The sequence below is a fragment of the Aquila chrysaetos genome, chromosome 5, assembly GCF_900496995.4.
Source record: "Aquila chrysaetos chrysaetos chromosome 5, bAquChr1.4, whole genome shotgun sequence".
In the NCBI taxonomy this organism is placed as follows: domain Eukaryota; kingdom Metazoa; phylum Chordata; class Aves; order Accipitriformes; family Accipitridae; genus Aquila; species Aquila chrysaetos.
Window position 1 is genome coordinate 53,356,873 of NC_044008.1, and position 15,066 is coordinate 53,371,938.

General features: G+C 48.2%; 1 protein-coding gene across 2 annotated transcripts in view; it reads left to right on the forward strand.

Moving 5' to 3' along the window:
- Nucleotides 1-15,066, forward strand: part of NTRK3 (neurotrophic receptor tyrosine kinase 3) — a 233,712-nt gene that overhangs the window by 175,213 nt on the left and 43,433 nt on the right. For both annotated transcript variants that reach the window (XM_030014712.2, XM_030014713.1), the window contains exons 13-15: nucleotides 1,136-1,266; nucleotides 5,364-5,536; nucleotides 11,130-11,373. In XM_030014712.2, the coding sequence (XP_029870572.1) occupies nucleotides 1,136-1,266; nucleotides 5,364-5,536; nucleotides 11,130-11,373 (548 nt within the window). The remainder of the gene's footprint in view (nucleotides 1-1,135; nucleotides 1,267-5,363; nucleotides 5,537-11,129; nucleotides 11,374-15,066) is intronic.

The following is a 15,066-nucleotide window of genomic DNA, read 5'->3' on the forward strand; positions in this document are numbered from 1 at the left end:
TACTGTGCCTCTGGAAAATGCTGTGATGGCTGTGCATCTCTAGCTGCTTCCACAGTTCATTCCAGGCACTAAGAAAAGCCTTTTTGTATTGCGAGAGGAGCTGTAGGGGTGCTGTGATGCCAGAAAGGTGCTTAGAGGTTTGGCAGCAAGTAGCTGTGCCCTAATGTTGTCCCCAACAGAGAGTATGGAGACCCCCAAGCTCTCCCAGCAGCTAGTGGCATTTAATTATGACGCAACATTGGTGGATATCCTGCTAGTCACTTATCTACCCTTGTAGGTGCCTTGTACCTGGGTAGATCTAGCCCTTATGAATGACCCTGTTAGCTGAGCAGACCAATCTTCATAGGCCTCTGTACCTTTGTTAAATTAATAGCTATTGCTCTTTTGATTCTTCCTGAAACCTCGGTTGCTATTCTCTGTCAGTCCTTGCCGTCCTAAATGTCAGTGGAAAGGATCATTGAAACTAATGGGTTCAGTTTGCCTGTTGTGCCAGTGACTTTATCCTGGGATGACCTTGTTTCTGAGGGAACAGTCATGTAGGAGATGGCTGCAGGGTCAGAGTCTTGCTGCGGGGCAGCGCTTGGCACTTCCAACCAGCTCCTGCTAGTGCCCTAAGGTGCATGGGGGTCAGTAGTCCTCCTCCCCTTGGGAGCGCTTTGCCTTGGCAAGGCTCAGCGTCAAAAATCTGCCCGAGTTTGGGTTTAAACTGATCCCGATTGAAATGCAAAACTCAACAGGACCTTCTAATCTCACCTGGCCTGGCATCAGAGGTATGTGACCTTTGCTGCACCTCACAGGAGATGAATTATATCCAGGATCGTTCCGAAGAGATTCAGGTCTTTGTAGCAGATTTTGCCCCAAAGGTTTCTCTCCCTGAGGACAAGCTTGCTGCGAGCTTGTAGTGAAAATGTGATAAACCTCAAGTACTTTCTTCGCAGATGTTTTGCATGAGACTAGCTCCATCCCAGAGATGGCTGCTTTCTGTGGGTGGGTAAAAAGATCCCTATAGATATTTTTGCAAAGCAATTTCAGATCCTTTGCAGCTTGCTAGAAAATTGAATTAGTTGTTTTCCATTCCCTGAATTAACCCTGATTCATTCTTCCCTCAACCCTCTTCCTCCCCTCCCTCCAACAGATGTCCAGCATATTAAGAGGAGAGACATCGTTTTGAAGAGGGAGCTGGGAGAAGGTGCCTTTGGGAAGGTGTTCTTGGCCGAGTGTTACAACCTCAGCCCCACCAATGACAAAATGCTGGTGGCAGTGAAGGTAAATCCCAAGGGCGAATGGCAGAGAGCAAGGCAGGGGCTGGCTGGCAAAGCAAGGCTGGATGAGCCTGCGTGGGAAAGGGAAGCAGGGGAGGGCTGGGGGCCAGGGGCGGAGATTTATCTGATGCTGGAGATTGTGGTAAATCCACTTAGTCACGCAAAGTTTCGGTGTCTCACTTCAAGGTTGTCTATTCTCAGCAATGCCAAAGCCTCTCTTCCTGCCGATGTGGCCAGGAGACAGACGGGGAGGAGAAGCTGGTCTGGAAGCTGTAAGCTCCCCTGCAGCTGCAGCAGTGCAGTGTGGAGTCCACCTTCCCTCCGCGAGGGAGCGGGGCTCTTCTCTTTCCGGATTTTATCACTTTGTGGAACGTGCAGAAGCTGAAACAAAAAAGGGCCTCAGCAAAAATGAGCACTTAAAAGCTAAGCACGACTAACCAATTTGCTGGGATCAATTTGCTGCAAGATGGGCAAAGCAACTCGGCTCGGCTCCACTCAGCTCCTGCTTGCCTAGCCACAGATCGCTTCTGTTTTGGTGATTTTGCACCAACACAAGTTCAGCTTGGCTTGTGCTGTGCTGTTTGCATCCTTGTGAGGGTCCTCATGTGAGCTGTGCCCCATCAGTGTGGCTCTGGGCAGAGGAGACCACTCAGTGCAGAAATGTGCTCTCCTCTGAAGTGGCACGTTGACAGACACACATAGTCTAATCCCCGGGAGTTAATTGGTGCCTCCTAACTCCTTGGAAGAAGATCTGCATTTGAACTGATGCTCTACAGGGAGAAACGTTCCAGCATTCTCTCCAGGATGCTGGAGGCATCCAGTTACTTAAGAGTTGTTTTAATCATTGGCAGTTCAAGGAATTTTTTAGCTCATTTGTCCCCTTATGCTCCAGCCGTGAACTGCAAGATTGCACCTTCCACCTCTGAGACTGGCTAAAGCTGAGGTAGCACAGCTACCCATATGATTAATTGCCTGATTATATGGCTAGTACCTGCCTATCAGTGTCAGCCATCCCTTACGTGATCCTGCCTCTCAAGTCTCTTCCGAGTTTCATTTGCATTTATGCAGAAACAGCATCCGAACTTGTTTCTGTTAATTGCTACTATAAGCTTACATCTCCAGAGTGCCTTTCATCTCACAAGATCATACAGATCCAGCTTTGGAGCAGGGCCTTGAAATCTGGCTTCTTGCCAGCTCTGGGGGGGGGCAGGGGGCAGGGAAACAATCGCTCTAATTTGGGCCACATTATAAGTCTTAAGGGGGGAAAAAAAAAAGAGAAAAAAAGGCTTTACATATTAAGTTGAGACTTGGCTGCATTTTCTGGAGATCTCATGCTCCTGACAGAGGCTGAGAACGACCTCCCCGGTCACTGCAGCTCAGGGCAGCAGCAAGACACACTGGTTCGGGCAGCTGAGTCCACAGCCCAGAGTCTGCCTCTGCTCTGCTCTCAGGGACTCACCCCCAGGGCCAAAGAAAGTGGCTGTGTTACTCACTCGGTTAAATGGACTCTGATTTTCAGTGGATCTAAAGGTTGCAGCCCTGCAGATAAGCTGAGTTTTGATGTGATGGCATGGACAAGCTTCCTGTTTTATTCAGCTTGCTTCTGAAAACATCCTAAGAAATGAACAAAAAACTATATTCGGCAGAGTGCTGAGGTTACAAAGTCAAGTACTAGAAATGCTGGAGGGGCTGGTATTCAGGGCATGTCCTTCTAACACGTATTTTTCATTCCTCTATGGGCTGTTCCATTGTGGTGATCACTCCTGTGTCCGAGAGCTCCCTAGATGTGAGTGTGCTCATTTTCACAGCCTCCCAGTAAGGTGCTGGGGTTGTATCATCCCCATTTTGCAGAGGGTAGGTGGAGAAGCAGGGAAACTGAGCTGAAAGGATCCACTTAAGTGGAGGATGGAGTCACTGACCTGCTTTTCCAGCCCTGTGGACAGCAGGTACCAGGACCCACTTTGACCCCTGTTGCAGCAATACATGCAGTGCTTGTGCAGACCTGGCCCTGATGCCACGTGAGACGGGATTTCCCAGGTAACATTGGAACAACTGACACTTTGTGACAACGGCTGCAACCTGCAGATGCTGAGTGACTTGCCAGATGTCAGGCAGGAATCGTGTGATGGAGGCATAAATACAATACACCCCAAACCTTCCTAGGAGAGGCATTTCAGTGGTTTTGCTGAGACACCCCTTCTCTGGTCCTGGTCTTCTTTCCCTGTTCTACCACTTCCAGCTCCTGTTTTCCTCATTTCTAAATGCTTGGCTGTGCAATGTTAGTAATGTGGGTTTTTTTAATATCTTTTCTTTTTTTTTTTTTTTGGTGTGTGATATTTACAAACTTACAGTCCTAACACCTTGTAGAAATGATTGTGTGTGAAGGAGAGGAAACCTAAACTCACTGGAGCTTGAAATATTACATGCAACCACAGGAAAAAGGGGGAGAAAAGAGTGATGGGGGAGGGGACCGTTTTCCTGGGGAAAAATAAGATAACATCAACATTATGAAGTTATTAAATGACTAAAAGAAATTGGGTGCCTGAGATAAGGATGGATGCTTTGCCATCTGCACTGTGTAACTAACATCCATCTAAATATCTCTAGCCAACCTACCCCAGAGGACATAGAATTAAAATAAAATTATGCCATGTGACTAGCAGTTTGGGGGCAGAAGAAGGAGATGAGGCAGTGTCCTAAGGCTTGGGTAAAAACCTCGCAGCAGATCTTCTCCAAGGCGAAAAGCAGCTACTCTGGAGGACTCACTACTTCTCTGTGCATGCCATTGCACCCAGCACTGCCATGGACCAGCCGAAAGTGCGTTAGCAGCGTGCTCTGCCCCTTCCTCTACGCACAGCTTTCCGATGCTTAACATCCCTTTTTGCACATAAATTGGAGCCTGCACCTGGTGATGCCACCTCCCCTGTTCGCACGGGGAGATTCAAGGCATGGGGAAAACACGGCAGGTATATTTGTGTATAGGTAAGGGGAGAACTACCTAGTGTCCCCCACCGCTGAGGGGGAACCGGTGCACATCAGATTAAATCTGGGGATAACTCAAACAAGTTGCCTTGAAGCCTTTTCGACTCCTGTTAGGCTGCATGGTTAAAGCCAGAACTGGTACTAAACATCCTGGCATTTGGAGGGTGAGGAGAATATAACTGAGACAGAGCAACTCAAAACCAGAATCGCCTCTTATTTTCCTTAAATCTTTGCAAAGACCATGCTGATTCCCGTGGCCATCCCATCTCGTCAAATGTTCTGGACTTCAACTTTTTTACTAAGTGCCCTCCCTTGACACCCTGGGGTGACAACACGCTGCTTTCACACTAGCTTTCTGATGCAACTGCACAATAATGCATGGACAAGCCAAACTGCAACCCTGGGGAACCCTCCCCAGTCACCGGCTGCACCCACAGCAACATCTTCATAGCAACCCTGTGACGTCCAGCAGGTCCACACAGCCCGGAGCCTGCAAGCTACCCTGCAATGGCAAAGTGGCGTGCTCAAATGTGGAAGATGAGATATTCTCAATAAGGATACCAATTTCAGCATCAGTCTGCCAGGGGAGCTGTTATAAACAGCATGGAATAAAAACATGATTTTAAAAATTATGAGAAAAGACTTGACAGTGTCCTTCTTCAGAGGCAGTTTGAAAAATCCACACAATAACTGCACAGCCAGGCAAATCTATCTTCTGAATAAAGGCAGTATAGTCAGCTATTTCAAAATAAAAGACAGATAGCAAGGACTGGCTGGCTCAGGAATTTAATAATAATGAGATATGAAGCCATTCACCCCTAGGTCACCAGTACAAATCCTGCCCAAGCTGGGAATAATTGGAAGCTATTACCCTCCGAGGCATGTTTGCTGCTGCCTGGGAAATGAGTTGGGGAACCCGCTGGGCCAGTAACTACATGAACCACCACTGAGGTCGTGCCACCAGCACCTACCACCAGCCCTCCCAGTGCAACTGGGCCGGTGGCAGCTTTTCCTCTCCCCTCCCTTCCTTATCACCTCCTCTGCGATGCTGCGACCCGTTTGTTCTGGCTTTGCCCCCACCTGAGCCCACCCTGTGTGTATCTGTGCCCCTTCTTTCAGGCGCTGAAAGACCCCACCTTGGCAGCCCGTAAGGATTTCCAGAGGGAGGCAGAGCTGCTCACCAACCTGCAGCATGAACACATTGTCAAGTTTTATGGTGTGTGTGGTGATGGTGACCCGCTCATCATGGTCTTCGAGTACATGAAGCATGGCGACCTGAACAAGTTCCTGAGGTATGTGCGAAGGAGGGCACGGGAGATGCTGTACAGCCACCCTGCAGCCTCAGTGTGGCTTGTTACAGATCTGTGGTGCACCAGTGGCACCATTACCGCGTGGATGCTGGTGGGCTGAGTAATGAGAGCTGGTTGTTCCAAGGACAGCTTGTAGGAGACGATGGTCCTCACTAGATCTGGTGCTTTATTAGCCCTAACCCAATAATTCCTCTTAGGTAGTCCCAGGGATAGTCCCTGTGAGCTATGGAAACCAGACTTTTCTTCTCCCACCCCAGCAAGTTTGAAGCTGCAGGAAGTGTGGCTGCAATCCCTCTCTGCTCTGGGCGGGCAGAAGGACAGGAAGCCATGGCTGTCAGCAGCTCCGAGTCCCATATACCCAGCAAAACCATGCCCTGCTGAAGCAGGAAGGCTGCTAGCCATCACTCCCCATGTCACCCAGCTCCTGATTCGATAGCACAAGAACCAAAATATTCCTCTGAGAAACTTGCTGAAGTCCTTGGTCTGATTGGCATCCTGGGCATTTACTGATCTCCAGTTCTCATTCCTATACTCAGAAAAGACCTGAGAAATGTTGGAGGGGCCTCAGGTGGTGCCTGTGGAGTCCATCCCTCGTCCTTGTTCCCTAAGCCTCATCAGACAGACAACCTGACTCAGAGACAAAATATCCTAACCTATGGCACCACACTACTCAAGAAGCTAGGCAAGGCCTGACGAAGTGCCGTAATTGCGTTCCCTGCCTCTAAAGAGATGCAAATTGCAGAAGCCCCCCCCAGTCATCATTCAACCATTTCATCAGTGTGAGGCAGATCACTTGTGTGCCCTGAATCTGCCAGCGGTGAGGGGCAGGGAGCAACTGTAGGAGAATGTTTGTGGTGCTGTTCTCCCACGATACAGAAATTACGCTCTAAAACCTGCGTGCAAGTGGAGTGGTACTTGCCTCTTGAAATAATTAGTAGTTTTATTTCCCAGTATTTAGAAAATTGGACTCTTGATATTTTCCTGTTTTGACTGCTAAGTGTGAACATGATTGCAGCAGGAACAAGAAGCTTGAGCACAGCAGGTCTAGATCTGGGGCTGGGATACACTTAGTGATTATTTTTCCATCATCACAGTTTCTGACCAGGAAACACAGGTCCTTCCCTGAGGTTTTCATTTCTAAGCACTCACCTACACTAGAAGAGCTATGGGGAAGGACCCCAGAGGTTTCTTCTTTCCTCTGTCAAGCAGTGCCAACCTGTCTGCAGCTCCCTTGGGGCATTCGCAGGGCAGTGGCTGAGCTGGGAACATCTCTGCATTGGTTTCTCTCCTCATTTTGGCATAGTTGTGGGTGGATTGAATATGATTTTATAGCTCGGTCCCTGTCTCAGGCTCTGGATAGATGACATCCTTGGCAAGGTAGGATGAGTGAAGGCTGATGCTACACTAGCTTTGCAGAGCTGCTCAGACCCACATTCAAGGGGGAGCAGCCTTGGTTACCCTAGGAACCTCTCTTGTGGTACCCTGTCTTGCAGGGGCTCAGCAACCTCCCAGCAGCAGTGGATTGAACTCTGCCTACTGGCATGGAACTGCATTGGGCTGAAATGGTGTTTTAGTGCAGATTGGAGATGCAGTGTTAAGGATAGTGCCTCAGCCTTGTCACTGGAGGAAGGCAGTCTAAAGAAGAGCATAAGAGACTGCATTCCTGAAGTGCTTCACAAGGAAGAGCAGAAAATTGACCCATCTTTTTTCCTGGCAGAACCAGCAACCTTATTCTCCCTAGAGGAGGTAGACATTACAGCTGAGGCATAGCTTCCTTCACTGCTCTAGATGACCTCCCAAACAGTATAGTCCAAAACAAGCGCTCTCACTGTCTCAGAGGGATATATCATGCCTTGGGACATGTCTGAGAAACACTCATGCCCTGGGAGGCCAGAGTCTGTTCCGGTGTCACTGGAAAAGAAAACTCGTTGTTGTATTATCTTTGGCCTTTATGAAGGAAAAGAAACTTTCCAGATGTGTGGTCCCTGGAACTGCAGCCTCTCATCTTCCAGCTGCATTTAGCTGCCAGCTTCTCCTTCTCATGCAGCTATGGAGCAAGCAGCTATGAGCTCCCTTCTCTGCATGTTGGTGTGTGATAGGCAGTGAAATCCCTTTGTGTCCCAAAGGAAGCTGGCTTTTGGGATAAGGGAGCTTATACCCAGCAAACGGGAACTCAAAATGCCTAAGGGGGCATATGGAAAGAGAGTCTTGGGCTTTGCCAGGTCAGCTATCTGCTGGTGGGAAACTCTGGGGGACAGGGGCTGCAAGGGGGTCAAAGAGGGTTGGTGGTGCAGGTCAAAGAGGGTTGGTGGTGCAGGAGTACCTGGCATCCCTCAGCAAGCAGCACTTTTTATTGTGGCATGATTCACCCAGCCCACAGCAGGAGATGGTTGCTCCCAGGCGCTGGAGGCCAGGGATGCTGGGAGTCTGTAACAGACACTCAGATGGACTTCTCCCAGTTTAACTGCAGAAATTGGAAAAGTGGTAAAAAGGAAGAGGTTCACTTTAGACCCAGTTTCCTAGAGAAAAGCACAATAAATAAATTCCCCTAAGTGTTGTTAGACCTTTTTGTGCGCTTCCCAGAGAAGAGAGAGAATTTTATTGGTCTGTAAAATTAACTGGTGTGGCAAAGGGAAGAACTAGGATCACCACCTGCCAGCTGGGTTAGAGGTGGCATGTATTGGGATCGCTCTGCACGCCTCCCAGGGCCCCTGCGTGTAAGACCATTGCTAGCGGTGCAACAACTTACCCTGCTGTCCACACCGGGGGACACTGCAGTCAAGGTATCCTGGCTAATAGAAAATGGATAGTGAAAAGATCCTGCTGTGGAGAAATACGGGAGTTGCTCTCCAGGGAGCACGGCATCCCTAGGACTGGTGTACTCAGGGGCTGGAGACTGCCCGCAGGTTGTGTGCATGGCAAGGCTGGCTGCTCCCTGGGACACAGACCCAGTGCTCGGTGGTCTGCAGCAACCACCTCCCCTCTCTGCTCACTAACTATCTCCATCGCTTCCTCCCTTCCCTTCTGCCACTGGTTTTCTAGTTTTTGTTTTCTGTCTGTGACAGCAGTAAATTTGAAGTAGGGATATTTGCACATTGCCATTAGAGACCCTCTTTGCAGTCTATATTAAGTTGTTGCTATTTGGTGTTAACTCAGACAGGCAATAGATTTTGTTAGAAAAGTTGCAAAGTTCTGAGTTTTTTGTGTCAGCCCTTCCAGTGAAGCAGACCCACAGTCTGACTGTCTTGGGACAGAAAGAGGAATTCCAGCAGAGGAAGCCAGAGGGGTGATTTTCTTCCCCACGTTGACAAAAGCCTCTATCACTCCATAATGGAAAAAAACCCCAAGAGTTCTTTAACAGGGGATCCACCCAATTTTATGGCCTCTCTGTAAAGCTGAATTAAACCCCTTTCCCCAAGAAAAGATGGGCAGACCCTTCTCATATTCCCTGTAGGCTTCTTGACACAAATAAATGTACTAATATCCTTCCTGTTAATCTCATAAATGTGTTAATACTTCTTTTTTGTGGACTATAACCATGTGGGATGGAGAAAGCGAGGGAGGGCAGTGTATGTACTATATAGGGCATACCAAGATGTGTCCTATATAGTAGGATGTACAAAGAGCCAGTGAAATAAAGGTGTTGGCTGACCATTTTTTAGACATCACCTGTTTCCTTCAGACACAGGCATTTCTTTGGGGACCATTGTTGTATTTGAAAAAGATGGCAGTAATGAGATAGTAATATATGCTTCACTTCTCACCTAGGAATGTTTACCTTTGATGACAACAGGTATCAGCTGCAGCTAAATATGTTGTAACTGCAAGGCATGACTGGGACAAACTGTCCAGCACAGTTTTAGAAGCTATTGTTTGTCCTGCTTTGCTGTTTTTAGCTAACCTGCTCAATTCTGGCTCAGCTTCATATGCTGTCGACATCTGTTGTCACCACCAGGTAATTTCCTGGGGTAAACCCGTCCGTGGGCTGTTTAAATAAGACATCAAGCATTTCTGCAGACACTCTTCTGCAGCTCCTCTTTGCCCTCAGCAGTTCTCCCAGTGTGCTGCTGCTCCCACCATGCCCATGAGCCTCCGAGATGCCTCTGGCAGCCCCAGCTCTGCTGCCTGCAGTGCTGCTCCCAGCCAGCTCACCCCACATTCACTGCAGCATCACCCACTCCTGGCTCCCAAAACCCACTCCTGGCTCCTCAGCACTCACTTCTGGAGTTCCTCTTCTCTTCCAGCTGTCCCTTCTACCAGGAGGGAACCTTCAGGACCATGTTCCCAGTGGTAGGGCTGCAGGAGGTAGCTGAAGAGGAGGGCATTTGAAAAACTATCTGTTGAACTCCAAATGCCTGGATGCTAATCCCTTTGGTGCAACTTCAAGCCCCACAGAGCAATTAGGGAACAGAGACAAAGGAGGGAAACAGTTTGGATCTTGTTGCGGGTTGTTCAGTCCCATGTCAAGAAGGAGGGAGAGCTCTGTATGTGTAATTTCAATTTGCTATCTCTCTGTGGTGTTACTGCTGATGACAGGAGTGAAATGCCAAGAATCATTTCAAAGAGAACAGTATGAAAGCCTCGGAGGAAATGCTGTACTGTATCTTAGTCACAAGGAGGAAGGTCACAGCAAAATCTCTTGCTTTTCCTAAATATGAGGGCTTTTGTTATTCCACCTTCACACAGGCTACCACAGGGTGAGCTCTACCAGGGAAAAGACATCACAGAGGGAGCACGGTAGAGAGTCTTGGTACACAGCAAGGTAGGGGGACTAAAAAGGGGACAGGACAGGAACGAGACTGACCTTAAGTCCTGTATTTACAATGCACTTAGTTCAGCAAAATATTCCCTTTTGTTGCTCAGGATGTTCTCTGCAACTGCTGACATCCAGGTCTAACCTTTGCACCTGTGCTCGTGCCTTCACAGTTGACACTACCTGTGTTACCTCTGGGACAGCTTAGGGTATAAAAGGTATTTTCCAGGGATGAAGCTGCTGGTGTTCCTCTGAAACCTTTTCTGTGATCTCTGGCTGTATTGATATCGATCAGGGGCAGTTGTTTGGTGATATGGTGTTTGAGGAAATAGAAGAGGCTCTTTGGGATTAATAATGAGACTAGGTAGCAAGAATATGATGGTTGTGGAAGAAAAGGGGGTCATAGTTCTACCTCTGGGAAGGTTTCCAAGGTGTAAGAATTAACTGGAGCAAACATGTAAATATCTGGAAGCTCATTAGTTTTGCATAGGTCTTGCCAGAGAAGAATGTCCATGTTGCATCAAGCCAACAGTCCCTCTGTCCTGGCGGTCTGTCTCCATCTGTGGCCATAAGAGGTTGCTTGCAGTAGAGTAAGGATAGGATAAGGATGTATGGCACCCACTCACCCACCAAATGTTCCCCCAACCTCCTGTTCTCTTAAGCTTTCCTTTTTGTCTTTCCACTGGAGCTGTGTGTACATCGTCACAGTGCAGAGTTGGGGGCTAGTCCCCACGCCAGCAGGAACAGCGACCGTGTGGGATTCCTATCTCCTGGTCACTTTTGAGACCCAACTCTATGCTTTTTGCTTCTTCCTCCCTATAGGGCACATGGCCCAGATGCTATGATCCTCGTGGATGGGCAGCCTCGACAAGCCAAAGGGGAGCTAGGGCTATCCCAGATGCTCCACATCGCTAGCCAGATCGCCTCTGGAATGGTGTACCTTGCCTCCCAGCACTTTGTCCATAGAGACCTGGCCACCAGGAACTGCTTGGTCGGAGCCAACCTGCTGGTGAAGATTGGAGACTTTGGGATGTCAAGAGATGTCTACAGCACTGATTACTACAGGGTAAGGCAGCTCCAGCGGCAGTCTGATGCTCAGAGCAAAGGGAGACTAGGAAATGTTACAGTAAATCAGTTTTTGGAGCTCTTGGGCTCACTCGCTTGGTCATTCCCTCATTGAAACATGCGCACAGATGTCGATCAGGCATCCCTGAACCACTGTCCTTACTCCTTTTCAGTCCTGGGCATGCTTGTAGTTCAGACATCCATGCAGATGCCTACACACAGAGCTCTCTGTGATACCCCAGCACACAGTCACATGCTTTGGGATGCCTCTGAAATCATCCCATTCTTACTTCCTTCCTATTTTTCCTCCCTCTTTTTTGAAGACATTGATAAATAAAGGTAATCCGAAGAGATGACAAAGACTACAGGCTGTGACCCCTCGTGTTAGATTAAAGAAACTTAATACAGGGACCTAGAGAAAAAGCAACTGAGAGAATGACTGATAACTGCATAAAATATGGAAGAGGAAATAATAGGCAATTTAGGTTCGACCTCAAAACACTTTTTTCTAGCAGGGTCATCATTTAGACAATGGAATAATTTGCCAGAGGTATGTTGCTGAGGGCCTGTCATTAAAGAATTTCAGGAAGCAACTACATAAAAATGCCTGGGTTTAGTGCAGAGGCTTATCCTGCACTCGTCTCTGGTGACGGAGTCAATGAGCCAGGAATGCCTTTCCAGCTTTTTCTTCTGTGATTTGTGCTCACTGTCCCCTTGTCTTGCACACTCCCTCTGTACCTGTCTGCACTGCCCTATCTGCCTGGGATGGCAGCCTCCCTGGGGGGATGGCATGTTTCTCACCCTTCCTCAGCTACAGGAGAAGCTGTGATGTGCAGTGTTTGAAGCACACTGGAGTAGGCATTCATCGCTGGGCCATCCACCAGCAGGAAAGGGCTTTTCAGGCTAAGGAGCAGTGGGTTTTAGCCTGATGCTTGGGCTAAAGCTGGTTTATTTCTGGTTACAAGATGGATGTTTGGCTTTGAGGATGATTTCTGTCAGCTACCTGAGAAAGGGTTGACCTATGGTCTTGATCTGATTCAGAGGGTTTTCTTTATGTGATAAGCAGTTGCCAAGTGCAGTTCCTGTGTTGGGGAGGAGGAAAAATGTGATCAGATTTCTGCTGAGACATATCACCTCTCCCAGCCCAGGACACTGGCTTATCACTAAGTTTAATTACCAGCGAGGGAACCAATCTTCACTGTGCAGCACAAAAGCCCGTGTTGGGAAAAGGTCTCAGTGCAGTTACTAGGCAGTGATGAGGAAAGAGAGGTGGCTACGGTCCCATCACTGCTGAAGCTTCAAGAAGGAGCTAGTGGGAAAGAGAAGAGCCCAGAGGAGGATGAGAAGCAGCCCATGCAATTATCCACCTTCTTGCCTACTTCCTTTCCTTCAGCCCTGTTAGACCTCCCCCAACCACATTCAGTGTCACAATCCCAGCTGAGCTTGTGTTCCTGCAGCACAGAGAGCTCTCTCTGCAATGGGAGAATTTGCTGCTATTGACATGCGAAGGCGGGGAGGTGTCCCCAAAATTGAGATGATCACCACAGGCCAGTTTGTTTTTGTGGGATTTTTGTCTTCTCTGTGGTGGTGTCCTGTAGACCTCATCCTGTCTGTGCAAAACACTTTGCTGAGGATTGCTCCATGCTTTCTCATGCAGTGTCGTAAGGCTTTTTAGTGGACTTTTCTCTGCTAACACAGATTGCCATGCATGACCAAAGTAGTAACTCGTTATCACCTGTTTACCAGAGCAAGAGCTGAGCTTCAGACCAGCACAGCCTTTTATTCTTAGTTGATTTTCCTTTCTCTGTTTTCACTGACTTTTTGTACTTTTAAAACTTTTGATCAGTAAGTCCATGCTCTGCACACATGGAGACCTTTTCTGCTACAGTCCAAAGAAGGGGCCTAGCAAAATAAGGTTCTGATTGCCCATATTTACATTGGTGGCGTGAGGGGCAGAGGGTTTACGTGTCTTGCCCAAGGCCAAAGCAGGATTCAGTGGCAGAGCTGTGAAGCCCATCCAAGCCATATATTCCCCCCAGCAAAGAGCAGAAGTCCCGGGGCCAAGTGTCCATCCCTCCTCCAGCCACACTCCTCCCAGCATGTAAGAACCCAGATAGATTGGTTTGTTTCTCATTCTCCTTCTCTAATCACTATCTTGTGGGACATGTTTACCAGGAGAGCACATGGAGCTGATCTCATTATTCACCCTTCAGGTGCACTTACAGTTATGTGACAGTCTCTGTCCTTCCCCATTCACCACTATCTTGTACCTGTCCTCTCCTCTCCCTCTGCCTTTGCACAGCAGCGCTGCATTCATTCTCTGCAAGAACTGATGTGAGCCTTGCTGTCTCTGGACTGGGAAATCTATTTGGTTTCTGTGTGGCAACCTGCACTTCTAAGTAAGTTCCCTATGAACAAGAGTAGTCAACCCTTTGAACAGAAGCCTGCTTGTGACACTAATGAAGCCACATGGGGCTCATGTGAATTGACTGTATTAGACTTGACTTTAACTGGTAAGAAGAAGCATTCACTTTCTCCTGCAAACCTAGGTGAGAAAAACAATATGGCTTCACAACAGGTGTGCATTTGTGCTCTGTCTTCTTTGCAATTTTAATACCTAACATCCCTTGCATGAAAACTGGCTCTTCAAGGCTCCTGGGACAACCCTTTTGAGTGCACAGACCTATCATAAAATTCACCAAGGTACCCCAAGTGCAGGCTTTTGAATGGATACAGACAGAGAGCAAATGAGCTCAAGGGTGAGAACTAAACTGCTCCTGGGTCTCACCTATGGAAGGTGGAGATGTGGCTGAGGATTTGAACTTTGAAACTCTTTGGTGCTGTCCCTGGTCACATCTACAACTTGCCTGGTGAAATTCCCAAGTCTGATTCTCAGTGTTTGTGCACAGCAGCCCTCCCCTGTCGACAGCGTGCCATTCCCACCAGTAGGACCTGGAGCAAAGTTCTGCTTCAGGTGGTTTCTAGAAAGTATCGCTTGGTGTGTCCAAGCTGCAGCCCGTGGAGAATACTGTAATTTGTCATTTTCTGGGAACACAGTGAAGGATTCCACCTCAAAGCTGACACAAAGTGACAGGTCTGGAGCTCTCTGCAAGCAGACTCACTTCAGTCTGCTGGGTCCCCGTGTTTGCTCCTGCCCAGGCCCCATGAGCACGAGTAACTGGGCATGTGGATATGTGAGTGTGTTCCAGGCTGCGGATTAGCTCCTAGCCATTTCCTTTCTTTCCCATTTTTAATCTTTTAAAACAAAGAAAGAACACCATCTGGCTCCTGCATTTGTGGGATGCAGAAGTGCTTTAACAAAGGTGAACTGCTTAATTTCCTGTTACACATTTGGATACAGAAAACAACCATTTGCGTAACAAAAGCAGCAGAGAGGCTTGTTTCCCCTCTCCACAAGGCTCTCCATGTTCTGCCTGAAGACAGATGCGTCCTTTTCCTTGTGCATCACAGAGGGATCCCATCAGCTGTTGCCTTTAAACCGTCTTTCAACAAGACAGGATGGAGAGAAGATAGTTGTGGAGGTGTTGGTGGTGGGGAGAGGTGAAACAGCATCTGATTAGAAAGCGGAGGAAAGTGGAGGGACTGCGGAGACAGGGAGAAGTAGCTCAGCTTCTGTGTGAAGAGTAAAGGCGAGGATGCTTGAAGAAGCATTCCTGTGATGGGTTGTGTAATG